Here is a 26,234-nt window from a genome sequence, read left to right on the forward strand (position 1 = left end):
ACGCCTGATCCCCAAAAGGAACAGATGCCCCTGCACCAAACACCCAACAAAGCACTTTCCGTCCAACCCCTCCGTTCCCGAAAGCAATTAGCAGCTTCGCCTGGAAAACTTGGCTGGCTGCAGCTGGCAGGGAGATGCTAATCCCATCCACCTCAGGGACAGCCACATCTGCACCGTGCCCCTTGCTGCTCTGCTTTTGTTCGCTACCTGGAAGGGCCCCTCCGTCCCCATCTCCGCCCCCCCCCCCTCTCCAAGGGCCATCCAGAGGGCGGCTGCAGCACGGCGCTGGGGGTATATAAGGCAGCGGGGATGCGGGGACGTTGCAGACGCGCTCTCTGGGAGACGGGGAAGGTGGTGGCTGCGCTCCAACCCACGCCGCAGGTAAGACCTCAGGGATGCAGCACAGCCCAGAAGGGCTCCTCTGGGGGTGCGGGAGGGGGAAACTTTACAAAATCTTGGCTGCGGTGGGTCGGTTGCACGGTTAGATGGATGACAGCACGGGGATAAAGCACCCTCCTCCGCAAAATGCTCTGTGCATCCCTGCCCCCAGCCTGTACCCCCCTTCATTCTCTTCTTTTTTGGCTTACTGCATGCCGATGTGTTACAGAAGTGGTCCCCACAGTTGCAGATCCAGCACAGCTGTGCCAAAGCTGGGAGGTCCCGGACAGCTGCTCCCAAGATTTCGGGGCAAAAGACCAAAAAGCACCTCCACACCCACGCTCTGCCCACTCTCTACGGAGCGGGATGAGATTTTCCTTAATTTGCCTATTGTTTTCTAATTGTGGGACGGGGTTTTCCTCCCCTGGTGCTCCCAAGGTGAACCACGTGAGTCCCCACAAAGTTAAAAACAACTTGGGAAAGAGTTGGGTCTGGCCAAAGCAAAGCGCGTGGATACACCCGCGTGGCACCGCCGCCGTCACCACAACCCTCGCCTTGTCTGCACTCACCCAAAGCAGTCCCTGCAGCACAGCCTTCAGCTTCCAGCCTCAGCCTGGGTCCATTTTAGCAAACCTTTTGCACAGCAGCGGGGCCATCCCTGAGCACGCCGGCATCCCCGGCGCCTCCAGCATCTCCCAGAGTGCTTCCCAAGCGATGATCTGATGTTATTTCATGTATCGTTTCAGCTCGAGGGGGGTTTGCAGGGGCTGCAGCCTGCAGGCAGCTCCACCGCGCTCTCCCCCTGCAGCATCACTCGTCTGCCCGTGGCTCTCAGGAGGGGCAGAAATCCTCACGGCAGCAGCTGTCACCTGCAAAGCCGGGTGTTCACGCAGGTGACAAAGGACCTGGGATTTCAGAGGCAAAGGATGGCGACAGCAAAGCCACAAAGGGCTGGAAGGAGGGGATGCGGTCCCAGCAGAAGCAGCAGCCCCAAATTTGGGCAAATAGTTGTTATTTTTTTCCTTTTTTTTCCATAGCTCCTCCGCAGTTTGGGTGCCCACCCCTCGCCAGTAGGATGCGGGGCGCGCTGTGCCACAGCCTGCCCGTGGTGCTGGGGCTGCTGCTGTGCCACCCCACCACCGCCAGCGGCCCATGCTGGGAGAACAGCAAGTGCCAGGACCTGGCCACCGAGGCTGGTGTTTTGGTAAGTGGGAGCGTGGGGATGCCCCGGGCTTGGTTTGCTTTCTAACCCAAATGGAGGAGGTGACGGGATGCTGTCCCTGCTGGGTGACACAGCACGAGGCGGAGTGATACCTTCAGCACTGTGATCTGTGGGGTTAGGGTGTGCTCATGCCTTTTGGCTTTGTAGAGTCACAGAATCCCAGAGTGGTTTGGGTGGGAAGGGACCTCAAAGCCCCCCCAGCCCCAAGCCCTGCCACAGGGATACCTCCCACCAGGTGAGGTTGCCCAAAACCCCATGCAGGGATGGGGCACCCACAGCTTCTCTGTTCCACTGCCTCATCACTTTCATTATAAAGTACATCTTCACGTTGGGTAAAATCAGTTTCTTGAACTGATATCATCCCTCCTACGTGGGACAAACCAGGAAATCAGGGAGTGGTAATGGGATGGTGGTCATGGTTCATCCTCTGCAGGGGCTGAGCATGCTCTGGGGACCCAACACACAGCCTCCATGGGTGGTCCATGCCCCCTTTTACGTCCCCATAGGATGGGTTGGGTGCTCCCCCTGGGGGGACACGTAGAGTGGCACTTGCATGGCCAAGGCACATGGCCACAGGTTGGATGTTAGGAAAGATCTCTTCCCTGAAAGAGCATTGCTGCAGTGGCACAGCTGCCCAGGGGGTGGTGGGGTCACCATCCCTGGAGGTGCTCCAGAACCGTGATACAGCACTTGGGGACACAGTGACTGGCCATGGTGGTGGGGGGCTGACAGGTGGACTTGGCGACCTTAGAGGTCTTCCCTAAGCTGACTGATTTTACGCTTCCATTTCGCCCCATGCAGGCGTGTGCCAAGGCGTGCCGTGCTGAGCTGTCGGCCGAGGCACCCGTGTACCTGGGCAATGGGCACCTGCAGCCCCTCTCGGAGAGCATCCGCAAGTACGTGATGAGCCATTTCCGCTGGAACAAGTTCGGCCGTCGCAACAGCAGCAGCGGAGGGCACAAAAGGGAGGAGGTGGCCGGCCTCGCCCTGCCTGCCGCGTCACCCCACCACCCCGCCGGGGAGGAGGAAGATGGAGAAGGGTTGGAACGAGAGGAAGGGAAGCGCTCCTACTCCATGGAGCATTTCCGCTGGGGCAAGCCGGTGGGGCGGAAGAGGAGACCCATCAAGGTGTACCCCAACGGGGTGGACGAGGAGTCGGCTGAGAGCTACCCCATGGAGTTCCGGAGGGAGATGGCGCCCGATGGGGACCCCTTCGGCCTCTCCGAGGAGGAGGAAGAAGAGGAGGAAGAGGAAGGCGAGGAGGAAAAGAAGGATGGAGGCTCGTACCGCATGCGGCACTTCCGCTGGCACGCGCCGCTGAAGGACAAGCGCTACGGCGGCTTCATGAGCTTGGAGCACAGCCAGACCCCGCTGATGACTCTGTTCAAAAACGCCATCGTCAAAAGCGCCTACAAGAAGGGTCAGTGAGCAGCCCGGCCCACGTGGCCCCACGCAGCTTTAAGTGTCCCGCCGCCATATGTGTGTGTCACTGAGATCCACAGATCGCTCCTTATGTCGTCAATTACTCCTCCAAAGCCCTCCTGCCCCGACACCGAACGGCAACAGGTTGGGGCTGAATGCACCAATGTGAGCAGTGCTCACGCTGGGTCATTTTCCTACTTTCACCAAGCTGTACAATACTGTAAATGATGGATTAAAAGAATTCTAAAAAATATATATATATATATATACATATATATAGACAGATAGATAGATAATTTTTGCAAGCTAGCCATGCGTCTGCAATGCCTCTGAGGCTGTGTCTTGCAAAGGAAACAGGGACAAGGTTCAGTGGGCACGGTGGTGACAGGCTGACAGTTGGACTTGATAGTCTTACAGGTCTTTTCCTACCTTAATGATTAGCACAGAATCGTATCATAGAATGGCTTGGGTTGGAAGGGACCTCAGGGATCATCAAGCTCCAACCCTCCCCCTGCCACAGGCAGGGCTGCCAACCTCCATACCTAATACTAGAGCAGGCTGCCCAGGGCCCCATCCAACCTGCCCTTGAACACCTCCAGGTGTTCTAACAGATCTAACAGTGAAATTTAGAATAACTCCAAGCCCAAATCCTGCAGCTGGGGACAAAAAGGCATCGCTGGGGCTGTGCATGGGAGATGGCTGTGGGGCTACATTTCAGCATAGGTTACTCCCAAGGAAGGGATTCAGGCTCCCCCATCCCTAGGCAGTTTCCCCGGTACTTATCTCCCAGGTAAACTCATTAATTGCCTATCGAATGGCAACACAGAAGACTCTTGGGTACAACAGAAAGTGACATCATTTATAACGTCACGTTGCTAAATCATTTGCACAGAAGGGCAATGAAAGCAGGGAGCAGCTGGGGATGTGGAACCACCTGCAAGAGCAAAACCTGTGCCAGGAGTAACAAATCCTCACCATTTCCCCCAGCCTCACAGAGACCCAGGTGCCATGAACGTGCCAACAGAGCAGATCCCATAATGTGGCAATATCAACATTTATTGGAGGGTGTGCCTGGAAATATCAACAGCATCTCGGCCCTTTCACAGCCCACTCCCCTCCTGCCCTCAGCTACGCACGGAAACAACGCAGTGCCCTGAAATACAGAGATGGAAACACACACATGCACCTAACTGCCAAGTTTATAGAAATATACTTTGTCATCTATACATACACCGGTATCTAAACTAAACGTGATGTACAAACAAGTCACTTACACTGTGTGTGTGTGTGTGTGTGTGTGTGTGTATGTGTGTGCAGGGACATTTACAGGTGGAGTTTGGGTCCTGAAATGCAACGCTGAGCACAGCCAGCACTTGCTTTTGGAGGGGAATAGGGGATGTGCTGGGGGACGTAGCAAGGGAACGGCACTGGGACCAGAGAGACCACAGCAAAACCCCCAGCCAGGGGATAAGGTGCAGTCCTGCCCCAGGATCCCTGAGCAGCAACAGAACCCCAGGACATGCCCTGTGCCATCCCTGTGGCAGCCAGGTTCCAAGGAGCAAGCCTTGTGCTCATCTTCCCACTTTCCTTGTGAATTTGAAGTGGTTTCGAAGTGTCTTCCCCCCATGCACACACAGTCTAGGGGGTTAAGTGCTTTTCCTACTGCATTTTGCTAAACTTCTACTGCTTTTCATTAGCACAGCTATGGAAGCAAACCCTCCTTTGTCAAGCAGCATCCTCGTGTTCCCAATGCCAGCTCCACAACTTCACCCAGCCAAAACTCCAGGAGGACCAGGCATAACTAAGGGAACAAAAAGGGACAGGCTGGGAGCAGAAAGATGGGGGGACCTCCACAAGTGGCTGTGGCAAGGGACAGCCTCAGGCTCTGGGCAAGGCTGGCAGAGGCAGAGCCACGCTGCAATCCCAGCCCAGGGACTGAAATAAACCCTTGTTTTTCCTGTCCTCTTAAGCTAGGTCATTTCCTAAACCCGGATTACATGACAACCACACAAACAAGCGGTAACCTCGGGGCAACTGCAAACTGCACCCGCCACCAACCTTAAAAAATAAGAGAGAGGAAAAAAAGAGGATGTTAACGTGTAATTACACCTTCAAATAACTGTCTGAAGAGCTACAGTGAGAAGGGGCAGAGAAATGAGTGGTCGCTGAAGCAACCCAGCTGGGCACAGGCAGCACCGCTGTAACCACTGGGTTTACCTGCTGTCCCCCTGCTGTGCACGGCAGCATCTCCCACACCTCCAGTTTTGAGTTTTAGATCCTCCTGTGTCTCTTCCTGCAGTGAAGTCAGAAGCAGTGTGTCCAGCTGGAAGGAAAGGAGCTGCCCCGGAGGTGACATGGGATTTCACAGCAGTCCTGGTGCAGGAGGCTCCATGCTTGGCTCAGCAAAAAGCTGCCTGACTGCAGCAGAAGCCTTTTTTTTTTTTTCCAAAAGGATTCTGTTAAAAAAAAAAATCTTCCCCTCAGACAGGAATGCTAACACTGTGAAATCCCAAACCAAGAGCATGAAAACAGTTGGTTAGAGTGTTGATATGCCCAAATGTGGCTGCTACTCATGACTTATGGTGGCTCCAGGTGCCTCACTGCATAAGCACTGGCTGTGGCTGCTGTATGGGCTTCCCAAGAGCACCCTGCTGATGACATGGACAAGTCAAGTGTAGCTCTCCTCCTCAATAAAAGTCTTCCCAAATAAATCACATTTTCAAGTGACCTGGAACCAGCCAGGTTGTTGTGTATCCCAACACTGGGACGGGACAATTGCTGCCCTCCTGTCACTCCAGGCACTCCTCTTGTCCAGAGTGAAGCACCCGAGCAACCGGCCACACACTGGGGCAGCTGCTGGGAAGATGCAGCTCACAGGCCAGGAGCTGGACGTGTGGACTGCACCCTTTCCAGTGATCTCCCTTGTGCATGAGCTCCAGCAGGATTTAGTTTTACAGCTGCCCCAGCATCCGGCGTGCTGCACCGCACATCCCCTTTTACAATCTCACACCCTGCAGCTTCACCCCTGCACCCTCGCCAGGGGTTCTCAACATGGCTAACAGATGATTTGGGGAGGGATTCCCCAAGGAACAGGTTTGCTTTACACTGGGAAGATGTACATGCCCAAAGCTCTCTGCCAGGAACCAGAGCATCTCCTATCCCCTTCCCAAAAACAAAACTGGAGAGGGAGGTCAGAGCAATGACACACCTTCCTGCACCACCAGCTGCCCCCAAAACATTGGCAGGGGATCACTAAAGAAAGTACATGAGACAGGTTTGGGGTGCCAATGAATCTTGGGGTAGTCTTAGTGTCCATGTCCCTATCTGTCATGCAGAAGGATGCGCTTCTCCAGGTGGTTGGCAGTCTCTCCCCAGGAGGTCCTTTGGCACAAGCTGTGCAGCAGAGGCTCTGTCCTACCAGCACGGCCATCCTTAGTACACACATAGGTCCGGGAACTTCATCTCATACACTGGGATGGAGTGGTTCTGGGGCTGGCCGTAGGCAGCTGTGATGGTGCCTGATGGGCTTGGTGGTGGCCTGAAACATGAGAGACAGAGGGAGGTGTTTCACACAGATGTTTCATGAGGAAGCAAAGCCTGCTGCAGAGCAGAAAACATTGCATTCCTGCACCACTGCCATTCTCCTCAGTGCCCCCATAGCAGAAGGGAACCGCAGCAAACAAACCAGAGGCTGCTCCCACCGTACCTAATCTCCTGTGCTACCAAAGGTACCCCAGTGCCAGGCTGGCACCCACCCCCAGCACCCTGCAAGCAACACAATTGGGTGGTCTGACTAGCCATGCTCAGCCTGGCATGCTCAGCCATCACCCCAACTTACCGTATGGTGATCTCAAAGATCTGGTTGAGTTTGCTCTGCAGCAGCGTCGCCTGTAACACACACAGCAGCTGTATCAGCGTGGGTACACCCCAGGAACAATAGCAGTGCAAACAGGACAGACACCCCATCGGCCTTCCCCGTTCACCAGAGAAGGAAGAAGGTGGCCTCACAAAATCCAGAGCTGCACTGCCACCATCCCAACTGGGCCTATGTGGGGATTTAGGGCCACAGCTTCAACTCACCCGGGCGCCACAGTGAGCAGCAATCTCCTCAAATGGGGCTTTCTGAAATTTCTCCACCACTTGTCGCCTCCGCTCTCGTTCTTGTTCCTCCACAGCAACACTGTCTACTGAAGCAAAGGGGAAACGGCTCTCAGCTGTTCCCCCCAGCACAGATCACCCACACTACATCGCCACCCCCTAGCAGACAGCGTGGATTTGAGCATCACTAGTAAGCCAAGCAGAGGGTCCTCAGTGCCTGAATCTGGTACCTGCCCCCTAGGGACACCCTAGGGAGAGGCACAGAGATGAAGCTGCCCGGCCAAACTGCCACCTGGGTGCAATGTCACCATGGCAAAAGCACTGTGGAACCATCCACCCATAATGCACACAGGGGTGATGAACCCACACATCACCCACCCATATTCAAACATGTCAGCCTCCACCTCTCCCTCACTTACCTATTGCCTTCTTCAGTGTCTCATATGTGATCTCTTCAGCTGGTGCTCTCTAGAGGAAGAGGAAAAGCAGACGGCTCAGTGTTCAGCACATGATAGTGTTTTGGAATCACAGCAACCCAGAACCAGTGCCTCGAGCTGTATTCTTGAACTGAAATACAGCCTATCCTTAACATAATGTTTTTTCAGGCTAGACTACCCTGGCCTCAGAGCTTCCCAAGAGGTCCTGGGTCTAAGAAACGTTGACAGTGGGAAAATAAAGGAGGAAGTTTTTCCACACAGAGGGTGGTGACGCACTGGAACGGGTTGCCCAAGGAGGTTGTGGATGCCCCATCCCTGGAGGCATTCAAGGCCAGGCTGGATGTGGCTCTGGGCAGCCTGGTCTGCTGGTTGGCGACCCTGCACATAGCAGGGGGGTTGAAACTAGAGGATTTTTGAGGTCCTTTTCAACCCAGGCCATTCTATGATTCTATGATAATATGAAAGGTTTGCCATCCAAACAGCAGTGTGAGATCCTCCCAGATGTGTAGCTCTCCTCACACACATATCAGCACCTGGAGGGGAGCATCAGTGGGACATGGGGCCTTTCTGTCCCCGATCTGCTGCCAAACACACCAGGGCTGAATAATGGATCCCTGTGCTCATAGTCAGCAGAGCAGTTATGCACGCAGCCAAATGAAGAATTATAGAAGGCTTAATTGTACACTGTCAGGATGCTAAAAGTGCACAGTACCAAAGAAAAGATGCAGTCTCTACAGCTCAGGTGTAACACAGTACCTGCTCTCGCTCAGGACTGTTTCTAGACTCCACTTCAACCTGCAGGGAAATGGTCTCGCCAATGCTCTTCCTCTTGGACAAGCGGTCTTCATCTAGGGAAAACCAATATAGATTAGCTGATTTGCTGCCATTCCTCCAACTCCAGAACTGCCCCATGCCTCATCTCCAGAGCAGCAATCAGTCTATCCAGGTGTTCACCCAAATTCACCCAGCCCAGCACAACTAAGAACTGAGCCAAACCCAGTGGGTTTTATGACACCATCAGTCCAGCTCTCCATGCATGTGGCAACCCCAGGAATCTCCCAGCTGACACATTTCTCTAATGCTACACCTCTAAGGAAGGGCAGAAAAACAACAGACCTACAGGTAGCACAAGAACTTGACATTCCCATTACCGTGTAGAATGCTTCCCTCCCCCTGGTTCTCCAGTAGACCACAAGGTGGCACATACCAGTCAGCTGGGGGACATAGGGTGTGCTGAGCCGGTCTGCATTGTAACCGCTGCCACCCAGCACTTCACTGATCTTGCTCTGCCAGAAGAAAACCTCCGGGCCCAGGCGGTCAAGGCTCTTGCTTAATCTATGGGGATGGAAAAAAAAAACAAAACAGGGGACACAGCTATACCTTCTCTGCTTGGGAAGCGGCACCAGAAGGGAGAGGGTTTCCAGCCCCTTTCAGTCAGAAAGAGAGGGCTCATATGGCTTTGCTTAGCACCGTGAGAGTTGGATACATCATATTCTTGAGACCAGTGAGTTAAGGAAGGTGGTTCTCCCCTTTTCCTCTTCTCTCATGAGACCCCACCTGCAAGCACTGTATGCAAGTCTGGGGCCCCCAGCATAAAGACATGGATCTGCTGGAGCAGGTCTAGAGACCACAAGGATGCTGAGAGGGCTGGGGCACCTCTCCTACAGGAACAGGCTAAGAGCTGGAGGTACTCAGACTGGAGAAAAGGCGGCTTTGGTGAGACCTTACTGCAGCTTTCCAGTACTTAGAGGATCCTGGAAGGTGGAGAGGGACTCTTTGTCAGGGGGTGTACTGACAACAGGCTGAGGAGTAACAGCATTAAACTAAAAGAAGGTATGTTTAGATTAGATATTACAAAGAAATTTCTCATTACAAGCATGGTGAGGCACTGGAATATGCTGTCCAGAGAAGTAGTGGATGCTCCATCCCTGGAGGTGTTCAAAGGCAGGCTGAATGGGGCTTTGGGCAACCTGGTGGAGTTGGAAGTGTCCCTGCTCATGGCAGGGGTTGGAATGGGATGGGCTTTAAGATCCCTTCCTAATCAAACCATTTTAGGACTCTGTCTCTGGGTACACCTGTACAAAGCCACTGAGGACCAGAAGGGCCCTCGACCCATCACAACAGATACAAATGTGCTCAGCAGAGGAGCACCACCCCAACCTAGGGAATGTCTTAAAATAACAGTGGCACTCACTGGGGCTGCTTCCGTATTTGGGACCTCCTCACCAAACGTGACACGTGCAAAGTGTGCCAAAGGCTATCCCAGCAGGAGTGATACAGCCCAGGCAGCCCAAGGCTGATCAGCATGCAGCACGTCCTTGGGCCAGCAGCAGAGCAGAGCAGCAGGAAGGTATGCCACTTCTGCACCCACGTTGCTGGCTGGGTGGGGAAGGAATCAGCCAGCAAAGCCAATCCTGGTATATGACCAGCTGTGAGCACAAACTGTGGCAGCCAGCCCCTTCCCTGATTGCATGACACCCTCCTTGGATCCAAAAAAAGGCTGAAAACTACTTACCACTGTGACATGCCCAGATGGGAGATGCAGACAAGCGCAGGCAAACAAAAGGTAAACTCTTTACCACCCATACGCCTACAAACGTTAAATCCTTGGGATCAGGTAGTGGGGAAGAGGATGTTTCCAGCAAAGGTGCTTACCTGGGTTTCTCCACAAACACATCTTCAGGGAGCAGATAGGGAGCTTCCTTCTGTCGCATCTGGATGACCTGCAGAAGGCAAGCAAGGGGTCAGGCTCAAACTTCACAGGCAGCCAGGTAGGCTGCAGCAGGCAAGGCTCCAGCGCCCACCCCAAGCCCTCGCACCTCGTGGATGTGCTGGCAGAAGGTGGGCACTGTGATGAGCTGGCTGATGAGGTTCAGGTAAGCCGCACCAAGGGCGAAGAGCGCACAGCGGTTGTATGCTGTCAAGTTGTCTTCGTTGATCTGAGCTATCTCCTGCAGCAGAGACACAGCCCCATGTGATGGGGATGGGCAAGGTCCCAGGTTGGTCCCCATCCACCTCGCAGCACTGCTGCCTGCATACATCCCAGCTTTTATGGAGCAAGGAGTTGGGGCATTTCAGAAGCTGGCAGGCTGACCGGGGTCTCTTCCCCGCTGTACTAATCTGATCCCACTGTGGCAGGAGAAGCCTGCGGGTGAGGAACTTGTATCCCCCTTGCTCAGAGACCCCAACTCCAAAAAAAACCCAAACAAACCAAAAAGCCCTTCCCAGAGGCTCCTTCAGTACCTCTACTGCCTCTCCCCAAGTAGAGACCAGCTCTGGAGAGAGAATGCCAGGCAAGATGCCAGGGAAGGGGCTCTCACCCAGCACGTCAGGTGTCCCATTAGCATTTTGGCACTGAGCCCCAGCAGCACACTCAGCTTTCCATTCACCTACCTGCACTGCCAGCACCAGGCGGATGAGGTCCACTACGACCTCCTCATTAGCCAGCTCAATGCTGATGAGAACCAGCATGCTGTAGAGAGCCTCGTAGTGAGCCTGGATGTTGCTCTCCTCCTTGCATATCAGGTAGATGTGCCGGAAGAGCTGCTGGCTATGCTGCAGGAACACAGAGGGATGTGGTCACCTTCTAAGCATCCTCTACAGACAACACTACTATCAACGTAAAAGGAAAAACAAAAAAGCAGCAGGGCCCAGCAAAGGGGCTCTCATCCATGCACAAAGGAGCAGAACTCCTCCAGTTAACAAGCAAACAGAGAAAGCCCCAGGGATTGGGAGCTGTGACTCCCAGGTGGTGTCGGACCCTGATGGGGAAGAGGCACCAGCAGGTCTGAGAGCAGAGCCCAGGACAGGGGCTCACAGCATCAAGCCCAGGGAAAAGATGCTCCCATTGCAGCAGCATGAGAGCTCAGACCACAGCAGAAAAATAAAGGTCTGAGCCACACTACTCAAGAGCAAGGCGTAGGATAGAGCTGGGCACGCACTGGTGCAGGGGAAATGTAGCTCTTGCACTGCTTTCAATGCAGGGGCTGCTCCCGGGTGTGGAACATAATAAACTGATCCTCTCTTGGCCTCAGGTTAGTTTCAGAGGGGTTTGCACAGGGAATATTTTAAAGTGAGAGGAAATTCTGTGGTTTTGGGGTTTTTTTTTGGTGCCTTTTTCTTTTTAAATACTAGGCAACTTTGAAAATCACTTGATAAACAGCATTTGGGATACTAGCACATCCTGGGGTACTCATTTCTTGGAACAAACAGCAGATTTCGGGGTCTACAAAGGCTCACACGCGAAGCACTGATGTAGACTGAATCCCACTGTCCTTTCCCAGGGACACCCCCAGGTTCGGCGGCCTCACTGCATGCCTCCAGTGTGGCTCGGGGAAACCAAGGCACTGTTCACACACAGGTGTGCATGAGGACAGCTTGACCCAGGCTCTGACACTACCTTCTTCATGAAGACAGAATCTTGGCGCGAGCATTTTTCCACTTTCAGCTTCAGGACTGAGATGTCGCTGATGGTGCTGCAAGGAAAGGCCAAGAGGAAGGGAAAATTCAGACACCAGAAGAAGGATGTGCAATCCCCACACGCCAGCAGAGCTGCTGGCTAGGAACAAGGCACTGGGAGGAACCAAGGAGGAGAAGCTGAAGGTTGGTTTTAGAACCCATCTGAGCAATCCAGATATTCGAGAGAGCTAAATCACTATAGGATTTCGAGAAAGTTGCACTCAGGAATACAAAGGCAAATTGACAAAGAAGCGTGCATGCAGAGTAGATTAGCAGGACCACAGCAAACCCCGTGGAGATATTGCCATGTGGGATTCATCACCTTCTTCCGATTTAGCTTCATTCCTCTCCAGAGTAAGGCTAGCTAAATGCAGCGCAGCAATGCCAGTGCCCAGCAGACCTATCTGTGGGGATGCAATGCAGTCGATGAACCCACTCGAGGAGGTTACTGCTCCTGCACATCCTCCTGGTATCACTGTCTGCCTAACCACAGTTACCCTCAGCAGGGTGGTCCCACATTCCTCTGGGCACAGCCTCTCAGAGACACCCCCCACCCATTTGGCTCTTAGCAGGCTGCTCATCTGCAGCATTAGACCACCCCAAGATTGGTAGCAGATTATAATAACCCTGCCAGCAGCCCCAAAGCCTGCAGGCACTCTCAGCCTGACAGATCTCCCTCCAGAGCCTGCTCTGTGAGGACTGCCAGCCCCAGCCCTGTTGGGGATCCCGGGGCACACACCTGATGGTAGAGAACTTCTGCCGGTTATCATGGCGATCAATGAAGCTGATGAGGATCTCAAGGACAAAGAGGCGAATCTCAGCATCCTCCATGAGGGCTGCAGAGAGCAGCCTGTCCAGGAAGGCGCTGGGAAGTGCTGTGAGCATGTTACTGCACTGGAAGCCCACGGAGACCTGTGAGCATCAATTAAAAAGGGAGGCAACATGACAGCATCACTTGGGTTAAAACACACCCAAGAAAGGGGGAAAGTGGGCAGAGAAAACTAAGTACAGTTTCAGCTCTTGCTAAACCACCCCAAGGGAGCTCAAGTCAGGTCCCCATGCCAGCAGCTGTCTTTGGTCACAGGGGTTGGCTTGCAGGGGTTGGACACTGCTGCAGGGACAGTGACACGTTCATACCTGTAGGAGGGACTTGAGGAGCATTATCTGCGTCAGCCTATTTCGGTTCTCCCTGCCAAGGAGAAAAGAAACGAATGCTAAAATCAGGGTGAAAACAAAAACAATCCTTCCACGCTCAAAGGATAGAAAAGCCTCAGAAAGGGCAAGACCTGTTTCCTGGGTTATTACTGCATACAGCTGTAAAGGTCCTGTGTCTAAGAAACGTTGATAGTGGGAAAATAAAGGAGGAAGTTTTTCCACACAGAGGGTGGTGACGCACTGAACAGGTTGCCCAAGGAGGCTGTGGATGCCCCATCCCTGGAGGCATTCAAGGCCAGGCTGGATGTGGCTCTGGGCAGCCTGGTCTGCTGGTTGGCGACCCTGCACATAGCAGGGGGGTTGAAACCAGATGATCATTGTGGTCCTTTTCAACCCAGGCCATTCCATGATTCTATGAGAATGGGATGTGCAGAGCTCTGTGAGTATTTCCAGGCTGTCCCATCATCCACAACACACTGCCTAAGCTGCTCATGCCTGCCAAAGGACTGAGCTACACTGAGATGGCAGTGTCGCCAGAGGCTGAACTGCAGGCTACAGCTTCTCTGCTAACTGCTGGTACACCTACCTGGACATCCACAGCAAACACCATCTCATGTGTTTTAAAAAAGCTCTCCCAGAGGAGTCTCATGAGATGGTAAAGGAGCAGTGACAAACAGCCCGGCATGGCCAAGCCAGCACTGAGAAGCAGTTGGCAACTGGCATCCCAGAGCTATGAGCGTGCTTCTGCTGCAAGGAGAGCTGCCCCAGTTGAACAGTATGTGGAGCCCAGTGTATCTCACACCATGTGATACAAGACTGAACACGGGCACCAGGAATTACCCCCACATCAGTGAGGAGCAGAGTGTGTCTGCTATCAGGCAGCACGTCTCTCCCATCAGAAATGAGTGGGAGCAGCCGGGCCATACTTTGGAAATAAATATAGCATGAAAATCTGTTTGCTCCTTACCTACATGTTTCAGTGCTGATACCCTCGCTCCAAATAGCTCTCAAACTCCGTTCCCACACTTCTCAAGTAATTATGTTGTTTGGGTGCTTTCCTTTCCCTCTCTTCCTCCACAGCCGGTTATATATACCGCCTACCACTCAGTGTCAATAAAAGCTTGGAGGCAGCTCAGAGGGGCCACACGCAGAGTGAGGAGGTAGCAATGAGCTGCTGGTCCCCACAGAGACAAAAATGAGCTTCTCAAAAGCCATGGCCAGCAGCCACCTTGCTGACCCGATCACCACGTCTGAAGTCACTCCTCCAAATATTATTCCTTTTTCCCTGCTAAAGTTTGGATGACACCTCAGGACTGAGCTCCTCACTCCAATCTCTCAGCAGGAACCCAAGGAAGAGGAAAGTTCAATTGCAGCATCAGTAGCTGTAAACACCTTTCCACCTTAGTGCATCAGTGCTTCAAAGGGCCTCAAATACTTGCCCTTGTCATCATGTTTCCATCACAAAGCAAAGCATCTTGACCAAGATCTCATGTTGTTCAGCTTCCCTTGGTCTTTGGTGGAAGCTCTTGATGCCCAGCCTTTGTAATAATGTACCTAAATCCCACCCTGTCCTTATGTCTCACTGTCCCCAAAGGCCACCTCAAGAAGCTCCCCTGCACTTTCCATCTTGCATTCAAAGTCTTTTACCTTGATGCATGGGACAGCTGGAGGGAGAGAAGAGCAGGGTTAGGAAGAGGAGAAAGAAAAGTATCCACACTCACCCAGCTTTGCCAGCCTCAATGGACTGCTGCGTGGATGGCAGAGGCACCTTGTTCATGATGAAGGCCATCACCTCTGACTGCTGGTAAGTGGGCAGTGTGCTGGCAAAGGACCCTGTGGGGACAAGGGTGCACTGGTAGCGTGTGAGGAACTGTGACCACCCACAGGTCATGGCACCCTGGGAAACATTTAGTACTGCCATCCTCCAAGCCAGCTGCTGGACTCACAGCCAGGCTGGAATAGGAAAAGGCCTTGCTGGATCCAGTACCTGCAGGCAACTTTCCCTTCAGGGGGATTCAAGAGCCATCAAAACGCCTCCTGGAAGGAACAGCCCTAAGCCCAGACAAAGAGAGGCAGAGATGCCAAGCCCTCCCCTGTTTTGGATGCATCTCCATCCTCATCAACTCAAGCAGGCTCACACCTGCCTTTTCCTCCTCCTCTCTTTCCTTTCTCAGGGTGTCCAAGCCAGGAAGGAGAAGAACAGCCTCCACATAGCAAGTCTGCTGGGATCAATGGGGTTGCAATGCCACCTGCTGATAACCCACATGCTGCAATGGGTAAATCTCATTTCCCATCGCTGCTTTTAGGACGAGAGCCATTTTCTTTTGCCCTGAATCACCCTAAGATACAGAAGCAGAAACCTACCACATGGGAGGCCACCCACCAGCACAGCCCACACCTACAGCAGGCACTGCGAGACTCCCCACCTATGGTTTTAATGACAGCCTCCTGGAACATCCTCTCCTCGTGCTCTTTGATGATCTTGCTGCTGACACCAGTGATGCAGTTGTAGCTCCCCGTCAGCGCGTAGTCGATGCTGAGCCGCAGCTGCCTCAGCAAGGTGTTAAACACCTCCAGCACCGTGGGGCCTGGGATGGTGAGAAGGGAGAGAGATGGGAGATGGGGGGGAACAGTGTTTTTTCCCCATAGAGATGGAGCCTGTAGTTTCCCCAGGGGTGGTGTCATTTATGCCTCCTACTACCCCTGTAAACAGACTGAAAGCCATATGTAGAGTTTTAACCCTACCAGCTCCCCCAGTCAAGACAGGAGAGAAGTGGTCTTCCAGCAGCAACGTGAGCTCAATGTATTCATAGCAAGCCCCAGAAAAAGAGCCCTGAAAATCCCTTTGCCCCCCCCTGCGTGGAGGTGAGGGCTTCCATTGCATTCAGCTGCCTAAACTTAGGCAGCTGCACGTGGGCGTTGCAGCTCCCATCGCAGACAGCTGAACGTGGGCGTTGTGCTCGGGTGCACTGAAATGGTACCAAACAGATCCCCAGCACTCCTGGGTGCTCCGAAGCAGATCCCCCACACACCGGAGTCCAGCTCAAACCTTCAGCAGCTGAAATAAAAAGGTGACAGGATGGATGGATGGAGGGACAGACCTATGCACTTACCAACAGATCCAGAGGCTGCAATCACTGCTGCTTCTGACAGGACCTCCACAATGCCCGCACGCACGGTGGCTGCGCTCTTGCTGTTGGCATCCAGGTGGCCAAGAAGCTGCTGGATCACGAGATGGGAGTGCTGTGGCTGGAAGGAGAGAGTGAATATCAGTGAGGGTGCCACATGCAAGAAGTGATGATCCATTTCTCTAACACACACAGCTATGGGGACTCATGCCCAGCTGTATCAAGCCCCTGCCCGGCTCTTTCCAACACATCTCCAGATGCAAAATGGGAGAGGGCACCCAGAGGAAGTCTGTTTTACAAGAATGAGCAAGAGCTTGGAGCAACTTGCACAGGAAAAAGGGATCTAAAGAGCTGCTGAGATCTAAGGAAATAGCACTGATTAATCCTGAGGATTTCAGGGTCCTGCTGAGTTATTGTGACCCTACACCTCCAATATGCATTAACAGGATTCTGTAAAATCTAGTAGGGCTATAAAGGGTTTTAGGCAGTTTACAGGATTAGAAACATGAAAGGAAAGTGGGGGATGGCAATCTGCCTGTCAGTATATTGGTTCTCCACGCTATCGCTTGGCTGAATCCAAAAGTGAAGGAAAATCACAAGGGGGAGAAGTCTGGGAGTCCAGGGGCTGCCCCAGCAAAGTGGGAGCAGGGTAGGAAGGCAGCACCATGCCTGACAGCATGCACTGACCCACACAAAGAGAAAGAGAGTGGCCATTTAGGGATTACCTAAACTGCATTTCCATGGCCAGAGCTCCCAGTGAAGAGTCTGGCAGGTCTGTTCCTATCAAAGGACAGAGATACTGGTGGGCAGGCACCCTCACGATACCTGGGTTTGCCCAGGGCATTTTTAACCCCAAATAGTGCCTCTCCTCCTCTGCAGGGATAGGGAGGGAGGTTGTGTTGATTTCCACAGTAGTGATCTGAAAAGAGGCAGCTTTTTACCAAAGTCCAACTGCTTCCTTTGAGTGTTTCACAGCACACTGCTAGCACATCTGAATCAGCAACGCTTCGGTTTATGCTGAGAGGGAAGCAATCTCTCCCAGGACCGAGACACAGGCTCCATGCACAGCATGCTAAATCATGCACAGCTGTCACACAGAGAATCTAAGGTGTATGAGATATGTAAAACCCCCAGTCCACACTGCCATGCATCTCAGTGGCGCCCATTCTGGGACACGCTCAAGGGCCCACTAAGTGCTCAGATCAGTGCTGTCAGGATGCAGCACTGCAGTAGCTGCTGTGACTCAGCCCAGCCACAAACACAGACTTGGGTGCTCCCAGGCATGCACACGTGTCCCCAGATGCTTCCAAAGGCCAGAAATCCCACCAGCTTCCCACCTGAATTGAGTACATGATGATCCTGAAGCAGCGGGTGGCAAAGATCTTCGGCTCCCACAGCGAGTGGTTATCCAGGTGGCTGGAGAGAGATGGAAACAGAGCAGATGGTAACCGTGTCCCCAGACAATACAGCAGTGCAAACCAACACCAAGAGCAGGGACAGCCAGGAGCAGAATGGAGTAAATGCTGCATGTGAGAGCAGGGATACAAATCGCTCTCTGAGGTGACTTTTCTCAGTAACAGATAACTATCCAAAGCCATCTTCCTCCAAAAACAAGAGCTGAAACCCAGCTCCTACCTCCAACACCATGCCAAGGGCAGCCAGAAGAGCCCTTGCCTTCACCCCAGCTCTGACCCACGCTGGTTGTTTCTCTGTGCCTTGGTGCCCTTGTGTCAAAATCAAAGGATGCACAACTTACATGAGAACAGGTGTGATGGCGTTCTTGATGTTGCCGTACGCTGCCCGGCCCAGCAGCTCCCGCAGACACCTCTCTGCCAGCTCTGTGGGACTCTCCTTCTCCTTCTCAGTGGCTTGCAGTGGGGAGGGGGAGCGGCTGTGAAAGCAGAGGAGGGTGATGAGAGTGGAGCTGAGCGTGCTGCAGCAGTGGGGGAGAAGAGGCACAGAGCCCATTCGGGGCGGGACAGAGCTAAATGTTTGTGGCATCTGTCTGTACTTCCCACTGCACAGGACCACGGGCCACCCCTCACACAGCCTGCAGCCACCCCACAGCAGCCATATGTCACCCTGCCAGGCAGATGGGGTAGCTCCATTGCAGCAGAGCTCAGGGATAACGCGCTGTTGGATCTGAGCCAGATCAGAGGGCAGCACAGGTGCACGGATTACAGGCGAGGGAGTTGCGCTGGAATGGCCCCCATCCACAGCCCCATGCAGCAGAAACAGCCCTCACGTCCCTCCTTCCAGCCTCAGGATTGTGGTGCTCAGTGCTTATCAGCAAGGATGCAGGGCATAACATCCTCCCAGCACAGACACAACTTCTCAAGGGAAGACAAGCAAAGCGGTCAGTACAGCACAGCACAAATCACCCTGAACTCACACACCCCAGGGGGCATCCATCCCCCTCTTCCACACTTGGACTGTTTGACATTGCAGAAACACAGCAAATGTTTTTTCCGCTTCAGTTTACAAGAGAAATGGGAGATGTAACTGGCCAAAAGTCATCTTCCCAGGACTGACACATCTCTCCTAACCCTCAAAAGGAAAATCCCAGGAGGAACTCATGCCTGTTTCTCCACAAAATGTTTCTCAGCTAAGCAACTCCCCTTCAAACACTCATCTGGCAGGGAGTTACGCTTGAAGAACGGAAGGACAGGGAGCAAAGTTGTATTTCAGCTCCCCTCATTCTTCTTGCTGAGCTTTAAACTAATTGCATTTAAGCAGGAATCTTTGCAGCGGTCAGCCCACTGAACAGACAGCTCAGAGCCTTTGCAAAGAGGGAGCATGGCTTAACTGCAGGGACAGTGCTGAGAGCTCTCTCCTTCACAGGAGTGATACTGCCCTGCAGTGGCCAAGATTGCAATAACCTTCACAGCACTGGATGACGAGCAGAGCTCCTGCCATCCGCGCCATCCTTCAAGGAGGACTCTTGCAGGCTTTCTCTGACTATCCACAGCCTTTTTCACATGAGGTGCAGGCACAACACAGCCCACAGTGTCTCTCCCCTGTAAAACCTGGCTGAAAACAGCCCTGAAGCTGCTGGCAGAGCATGAGGGCCACAGCAGCAGCGAGCACTCACCTTTCAGCCTCCTCCACGTGCTGTAAGTTGAAGAGCAGCGAGGGCACGATTTTGTCCATGTGTTGTGGGTCCCAGATATTGGCTTGAAGTTCGTCATTCACTGTCTTCCTCACTACCCCTTGCAGGCCTTTAATGCCAGACATCCGGATCCTGGGGAACAAATGAACAGCAAAATGCTATTTATCTCTATGCGTTACTTTACATTTACATATAGATATATATATATGTGGGTGAAATCATAACAGAAGTTGAAGAGAAGGCACCGATTTCTGCGCTCTTGGAGGTGCTCGCACAGATGACACCCCAAGACCTGACCTGGTATGCCCCAAAGCAATCATTCCATCTTGCATCCCAGAGAGACTCAGCTTCCCACAAAGCGACAGACACGAGCAGGAAAGGCTCTGAACCAGCTTAAATTGTTCTGGCAGCAGCAGCCGGCTTCCATCCACCATCTTCACTGGGAGAGCCCCAGGCAAGCTGCAGCCACATGCTAACCGACATTGAGAGGTGGCACTAGCAAGCCTGGCTTCTGCAAAGGGTTGGTATTGGCCCCAGCATCACGGATGGTTTTGCTGTTTCCTCTGTTCCTAGCAGCCACACTGCTAAGCTGTGTCCACAGGGATGCTGGATACCGAGGAAACCTAGATGCAGTCGGACACCTTTGTCTTTTCTGTGTCCAAAGATCCTGACTCTGCTCTAATCAACAACAGAGCCATCAATAAAAATCCCTGTGCACAGCAGGATTCCCAGCTCTGAAACCAGCCTCTCAACACCGACTGCTGGTGTCTGAGAAAGATAGTGAGTGCTTATCTTCAGAAATAAATGCATTGAATAACTTGCTCTGAGCTCCCTTCCCTAACAGGGCTTTTGGCTTTTCTCTTCGCAGGCAATTTGCTGATTTTATTGAAGGCAATATTATGATTGCAACACAACTCTTGAGGAATGACCACTGAGCAGGACCAAGGTCACAGGAAAGCAGTGCCCTCCTTTTTAATTACAGGAGTGGCAGAATTTCCCTCTTCTGGCCTACAACGCAACTTAGCCAGTGTCACTGATGTCCTAAAAGTCAAATGGAAATGATGAGCCATCTGTATTACTTCCTTATTAAGGTAAAAAGCTACCTGCAAGACCGCAGCAGTGACAGGAGGCTGGAAGTCCCCAGACAGGAGCCTCTGTGAGGAGTGTAAAACCTCAAGGGTTTGCCCTTCTGTAAGGAGACCGATCCCTGGCACTGCAGCTCCAGGAACAGCACCAACAGGCTGTGCTGAAGTGCTGCCTGACACCACGATTGTCTCCAGCAGCAGTCATCTACTGTGTCTAGCTTCCTGGCAAGAGCCATGGGTGTTACCACAGTGCACCGTGCCTCACAGGGACGCATAGGGCCATTCTGAGTGTTGGGTCTGTTTAAATACATCACCAAAAGACCTGGCTTGGGCAGCAGTAAACAACATTAATCTGTCTGCTTTAGTCATAATTAATCCTCTCGGGGTACATTTCCCATCACAGCACAGCAAGTCGGTCCTTGGCGTTGTCTAGAGACGTAGCCACCTTCCAACATGGAAAATAACAGATCACAGCTGCAGGAGGCAGTTTTTGAGTGAATATTGATTCTGCTAACAGTGGGCTTCTTCCCACCATCATCACCCCTTTTGGGACCAGGATCATTTCCTTGCCTCCCACTCTGAGCTCTTTCAATCTGTGGGATGCAGCCCTGCAGCAAAGGTGAAGAATGCTTCAGGGTGCAGAGGCAGCTTGGTGGTGGGCAGGCTGCAGGTGCTATCTGCCCACGTTGTGCCCAAAGACAAGAAGTTTGAAGTGTGTTGTGTCCAAGGGCACATCTCCCCTTGTCCGGCCATCAGCCATAGCCTGAGCAAGCTAATGCCTGAACGGAGCTGGCCCTGGTGTCAGGATAAAAAAAAATGCAAACCATCTTTTCTCACACACATTTAATGCTGCACACAACAACCCACACAACACTAGAAGCTGGATACGTGCTGCACTGCATTTTCTATGCCTCTGTTTCATCCTCCCACACAGTCAGCAGGACTTCACGTTTGGAAAATAAAGGAGGGGACAGAGGAGTGGCCATTTTTATACCTGAGCACATACAGCTCTGGGTAGTCACTGTGCATCTCCATTACAGCACAAAGTAACTGGTCCCTGCAGCTCGCATCCAACAGCAAGCACTTCTCCAGGAAAGACAAAAGCTGGAGGCAGAGTGAAAGCCCCCACCCCACTCCAGCAGGTCTGCAGTGCCAGCAAGGCCAGAGAGGCTCCTGCTGGCGTTCACATGTGGCACTCACTTTGTCCGGATCTCCAGGTCATCGTGGCTAGAGTGGCACATCTCACTGAAGCGGGAGACAAAGAAGTCATAGCTGCGGTGGTAAGACGGGGTGTCCTCCTCAATGTTGGCAAACTTCACAAACTGGGAGAGAAGAAACAGAGCGTCAGCACAGAGGGCACAACAAAGCCTTAAAATACCTCTCCAAACCTGCAGACATTTGCAGGCTTTGGCAGCGTAACACAGGGCTCTGCTGCTGCAGGCTGACGTGCAGTCAGGGTGACGTTTCCCAAATGCAGCTACAGAGGTGACAATGGCCCTGAAAATGACAATGAAGAAACAAAGTGTGAGTGAGTTCTTAATAGATCTGGCTTGCAGCACTGGCAACCCAAGGTCCTGTCGTTCCCTTCCAGCTTGGCCATGCCAAGAGGAGCAGAGCCTGCCAGAAAAGCCAGCTCACCAACAGACCTGACTTTCGCTTTTCAGCATTCAAGGAGAAAGTCAAGGAGCAGGAAAGGGCAACCATGTTTTCAAGCTTTCTCCTGAAGTCAGAAACTTATTCACAAAGAGATGGGAACAAAGGGTCAGGCAGGAAGGGGAGGCCTTGGTACATCTAATCACACTGACAGGGGAAAATAAAAAGGGAAAAAATAAATAAAACATCTATAGCACAGGAGTGGCCACAAAATCCAAGGCTTGAACACGCAGAGAAAGCATGGGAAGAGGCTGTATTCATGCAACAGTAACTGGTGCTGGGAATGGATGAGGTTTACCTTTGGCCTGAGGCAAGAACTGTGCCACCAAGTCCTCATGCTTTACCCTCCCACTTAGAACATGGGCATAAGAAGCTGCTAGCAAAGATCTGAGCAGTAAAATCTGCTGGTTGCTTTCGTGCTCCTGTGCTGCACACACATCAGCAGGCTGGGAAAGCTGAGGTCACTTGCAGAGGCACACAAGGAAGGGAGAGGATGTTTGCTGTTCAAGCAATCCACCAAACCACCCCAGCTACTAATGGCGACACCAAGAGAACAATACCACTGTATTCAAGCTCAGAAGCTGCTACTAGAAATACTCTCTGCCAGGACAGGAAATCAGCCAAGAAACACAGTGGAGACCTCGGGAAACATGCATGCCCTGACCCCACAGCAGAGGTGGATGATTCAGCTGCACACACCCACCTGTCCTCCAAGCAGTGTCTCCCACTATGGGCACATGCTCACACTGCGTGGAGGATCCCTTCTGCCAGACAGAGATGCTGCATTATAGGGTGGTGCTGATGCCAGCCAATTCCAGTGGCACAGCACAAAGCTCTGCAGTTGCACTGAGTAATCCCACATCGTTGAAGCAAGCTGTCCAGGGCAGCACAAAGGCTTTGGGCCAAGGTCTTAGGACTGCTGGGTTCATCCTCCAGCTGGGAGAGTCTAACTTATCACCAAGGAGTTATCTATGTAGCATCTCCCAGGGTACTTACCACCATGTCACATACCACCTCCTTCCTCACTCTGACCCTATGGGCAGGCTTTCCTCTCTTGCTGCTTTCCACATTTGCTGCTGAACAGCAGGCAAAAGGCCCAGTGGTACCCCAGCAAAGCCAGCTCAATGATCCCAGCATGCCACTTGGCACTGAGGGACAGGCACTGATCAGCATGCACCCACTGTGCAGGGCTATTAATAACGTCAGCTGCAAAGGCTGGCTCTGTATGAGCGAAGGAGATGGATCAGCCCTGCCAGGAACTGTTCCCAGAGCACAGGGACCAGCTCTGACTGATCAACTCCTCTTACTCACCAGAAAAATGCAGGGCTGTTACATAAGAAACCTCTGTACCAAGCAGAGCACAAAGTGTTTTTTTTTAGCTCACGGCAACTCCACGTGCAGCCGGAGGCGAGGGTGGGATGCAGAGCAAGGAGCAGTAATGGGGCTCTTCACATCAGCTCCTGGGAGAGCAGCCCCAAGCACCCCATGGCTGAGAAGAGTCACAAAATAAAAGAGTCACAGGATCACAGAATGGCCTGGCTTGAAAAGGACCACAATGCCCATCTGGTTCCAACCCCCCTGCTATGTGCAGGGTCGCCAACCAGCAGACCAGGCTGCCCAGAGCCACATCCAGCCTGGCCTTGAATGCCTCCAGGGATGGGGCATCCACAGCCTCCTTGGGCAACCTGTTCAGTGCGTCACCACCCTCTGGGGGAAAAACTTCCTCCTCACATCCAACCTTAACCTCCCCTGTCGCAGTTTAAAACCATTCCCCCTTGTCCTATCACTGTCCACCCTCATAAACAGCCATTCCCCCTCCTGTTTATACGCTCCCTTCAAGTACTGGAAGGCCGCAATGAGGTCTCCCCAGATCCTTCTCTTTTCCAAGCTAAACAAGCCCAGTTCCCTCAACCTCATAGGAGAGGTACTCCAGCCCTCTGATCATCTTAGTGGCCCTCCTCTGGACCCGCTCCAAGAGCTCCATGTCCTTCCTGTACTGGGGGCCCCAGGCCTGGATGCAGTACTGCAGATGGGGCCTCACAAGAGTCGAGTAGAGAGGCACAATCACCTCCCTCTCCCTGCTGGCCACCCCTTTTTAATGCAGCCCAGAACACAGTTGGCCTTCCGGGCTGCAGGCGCACACTGCCGGCTCATGTCCAGCTTCTCGTCCACCAGGACCCCCAAGTCCTTCTCTGCAGGGCTGCTCTCAAGGAGATCTTCCCCCAGTCTGTATAAATACCTGGGATTGCCCCAACCCAAGCGCAGGAAATGGCATGTCTTGGACAGAGGTGGCTGGCAGCATTCCCAGGCAGCTGCCAGGCACAGCAAGCCCCACACATCTCTGCCCTCAGGGGACAGATGTCTCTGCATGGTGCCACCCTGCCTGATGACACCACATGTGGCACAGCATTCACATCTGCCAACAACTGCAGGCAGCTGCCCTCTCTGCATCCATTCTCAGCCTGAAGCCTCTGGCAGGGCCAAAGCTTGCAAAAAGCAGCTGAGAACAGAGAGAACTGAGCCTCGATGCCTCCTTGATCTGCCAGCATCTCCTGACACTTTCAGAACACTGCCACTTGCTCACAGACTATTGCATTTTTCTAAGACTTGACTGCCCTGCAGGGGTGCTGTACCATGTGGGAGATGCCTACCCTGGTCCCATTGACAACCTGTGCCCTATGGCAAAAAGCAGCACCAGACACACACAGAAAAGACCCAGGGCTGGCAGATTGCTGGGCTGGCAGGAAAGAAGGCAGCAAACCTTCAGAGATGGAACATGTTTTCAGCGACAGATTTCACACAAAGTGTGGCAATGCATCCCAGGTAAAAAGCTGCTCCGTGGCTTCGTGACCTATCTGTCATCAACAATACAATTGAAAACATTTAAACATAGCACTACATCAGGGGGCAGGAGCAGCATTCTTACAAAGATAGGCTAAGACAGCTAGGCTTGTTCAGCCCAGAGGAGAGAAGGCTCTGAGGAGACCTCCCTGTTGCCTTTCAGTACTTAAAGGGAGCTTAGAAAGGAGAGGAGACTGACTTTTTGCAGAGGCAGATAGTGATGGAATAAGGGGGAATGGTTTTAAATGAGAAGATGGGAGATTTAAGATAGATGTCAGGAGGAAACGTTTCATTCAGAGGGTGGTGAGGCATGGGCTGCCCAGAGAAGCCCCACCTGGAGGTGCCAAGGTCAGGCAACCAACCCATGGAAGGGTTGGGGTTGGACAGGCTTTAAGATCCCTTCCAACCCAAATCGCTCTATGGTTCTGTGATTCTATTTCTGCTGTGGTTTGAAGGGATGTTGGGCTGGACTCAGGCTTCCATGATTGAAGCCAACAAGTTCCAACCAAAAGGCAGCTGGGATGAGCAGGGAGCAAGCATAGGGGAAAGGCAAGGAGTGCAGCTACCCTAGAGATACAAAACAACGGCTGGGAAGGGATAACGCCGCTATCTATAAATATATCAGACATAAATACATCAGAAGAGGAACATCAAGGAGGGGGAAGAGCTGCTTAAATGAAAGATCAACACTGGTTTGAGGAAAAAAAATAAAACATGAATGACATTGAGCTGGAAATTAGATGGTTCCTACCCAAAGCAGGGAGATTGCCCAGCAGCCTCCTAACAAGGATGAGAAAACAAAGTGGATTTAAGCTGCCGCTCCATATGTTCACCCTGGGGATTATATGATGACAGGACGGTGGATTTTCGCTGCCACCCGCTGCCTCCAGCACTGCGGCTGTGCAGCCCAGGCCCTGGGAATCAGCCCCATCCAGCACAGAGCTGCACATCCCTGCAAGGAGTGAGACGTGTCCAAGGAGAGATCTCACGCCGTGAGAATGACTCACTTGGAGCAGGTTTCTATAAACAACCTCCTCCCGCCTTCGCCATCAGCTCCGTTATTGTGAAGACTGCTTGAGACAGCACCCTCTAATTAAGCACAAGCCTAAGGCACATTCCTCATTAGCAGATACAGGAAGAAGTGTCTCATTATCATTACTCATTTCTCTATAAAAGCCCACAAGGTTTTGGTGCTATTTGTCCTCTGCCACGCTCCAGAAAAAGAAAGACAAAGCCACTAAACCATCA

The 26,234-nt window shown here is 52.6% G+C and overlaps 2 protein-coding genes across 15 annotated transcripts in view; one reads left to right on the forward strand and one right to left on the reverse strand.

Annotated features, from left to right (window-relative positions):
* The first annotated feature begins 322 nt into the window (after nucleotides 1–322).
* On the forward strand, nucleotides 323–5,458 carry POMC (proopiomelanocortin). Of its 2 annotated transcripts, none has more exons than XM_046938958.1 (3): nucleotides 323–381; nucleotides 1,125–1,582; nucleotides 2,402–5,458. In XM_046938958.1, the coding sequence occupies exons 2-3, from the start codon at nucleotides 1,343–1,345 to the stop codon at nucleotides 3,026–3,028; spliced, it is 867 nt and encodes a 288-aa protein (XP_046794914.1). In that variant the 5' UTR covers nucleotides 323–381; nucleotides 1,125–1,342; the 3' UTR covers nucleotides 3,029–5,458. The 2 variants fall into 2 exon arrangements, with proteins under 2 accessions (XP_046794914.1, NP_001385046.1); NM_001398117.1 differs by having other exon boundaries at nucleotides 1,416–1,582; nucleotides 2,402–3,294.
* Nucleotides 4,058–26,234, reverse strand: part of EFR3B (EFR3 homolog B) — a 55,818-nt gene continuing 33,641 nt past the window's right edge. For 8 of the 13 annotated variants that reach the window (XM_046939409.1, XM_040698099.2, XM_046939408.1 and 5 more), the window contains 19 exons: nucleotides 21,693–21,814; nucleotides 19,390–19,539; nucleotides 18,055–18,189; nucleotides 17,636–17,714; nucleotides 16,284–16,419; nucleotides 15,597–15,758; nucleotides 14,892–15,003; nucleotides 13,153–13,204; nucleotides 12,755–12,927; nucleotides 11,957–12,032; nucleotides 10,951–11,112; nucleotides 10,377–10,508; nucleotides 10,213–10,280; nucleotides 8,765–8,892; nucleotides 8,314–8,405; nucleotides 7,540–7,588; nucleotides 7,103–7,209; nucleotides 6,861–6,910; nucleotides 4,058–6,560 (listed from right to left, as the gene is read on the reverse strand). In XM_046939409.1, coding sequence (XP_046795365.1) covers nucleotides 6,455–6,560; nucleotides 6,861–6,910; nucleotides 7,103–7,209; nucleotides 7,540–7,588; nucleotides 8,314–8,405; nucleotides 8,765–8,892; nucleotides 10,213–10,280; nucleotides 10,377–10,508; nucleotides 10,951–11,112; nucleotides 11,957–12,032; nucleotides 12,755–12,927; nucleotides 13,153–13,204; nucleotides 14,892–15,003; nucleotides 15,597–15,758; nucleotides 16,284–16,419; nucleotides 17,636–17,714; nucleotides 18,055–18,189; nucleotides 19,390–19,539; nucleotides 21,693–21,814 — 2,091 coding nt within the window. In that variant the 3' untranslated portion in view covers nucleotides 4,058–6,454. Of the gene's footprint in view, nucleotides 6,561–6,860; nucleotides 6,911–7,102; nucleotides 7,210–7,539; nucleotides 7,589–8,313; nucleotides 8,406–8,764; nucleotides 8,893–10,212; nucleotides 10,281–10,376; nucleotides 10,514–10,950; nucleotides 11,113–11,956; nucleotides 12,033–12,754; nucleotides 12,928–13,152; nucleotides 13,205–14,891; nucleotides 15,004–15,596; nucleotides 15,759–16,283; nucleotides 16,420–17,635; nucleotides 17,715–18,054; nucleotides 18,190–19,389; nucleotides 19,540–21,692; nucleotides 21,815–23,177; nucleotides 23,641–26,234 lie in introns of those variants that run through there. The other 5 variants (XM_004935874.5, XM_040698097.2, XM_046939410.1 and 2 more) reach the window with 3 other exon arrangements.

The sequence above is a fragment of the Gallus gallus genome, chromosome 3, assembly GCF_016699485.2.
Source record: "Gallus gallus isolate bGalGal1 chromosome 3, bGalGal1.mat.broiler.GRCg7b, whole genome shotgun sequence".
NCBI lineage: Eukaryota > Metazoa > Chordata > Aves > Galliformes > Phasianidae > Gallus > Gallus gallus.

Excerpts from the sequence above, each read along its gene's own strand:
- POMC (XM_046938958.1), top strand. The coding sequence starts at position 1,343 with ATGCGGTCCCAGCAGAAGCAGCAGCCCCAAATTTGGGCAAATAGTTGT. Across the intron at positions 1,583-2,401 it reads CCACCGAGGCTGGTGTTTTG|GCGTGTGCCAAGGCGTGCCG; the intron begins GTAAGTGGGAGC and ends CGCCCCATGCAG.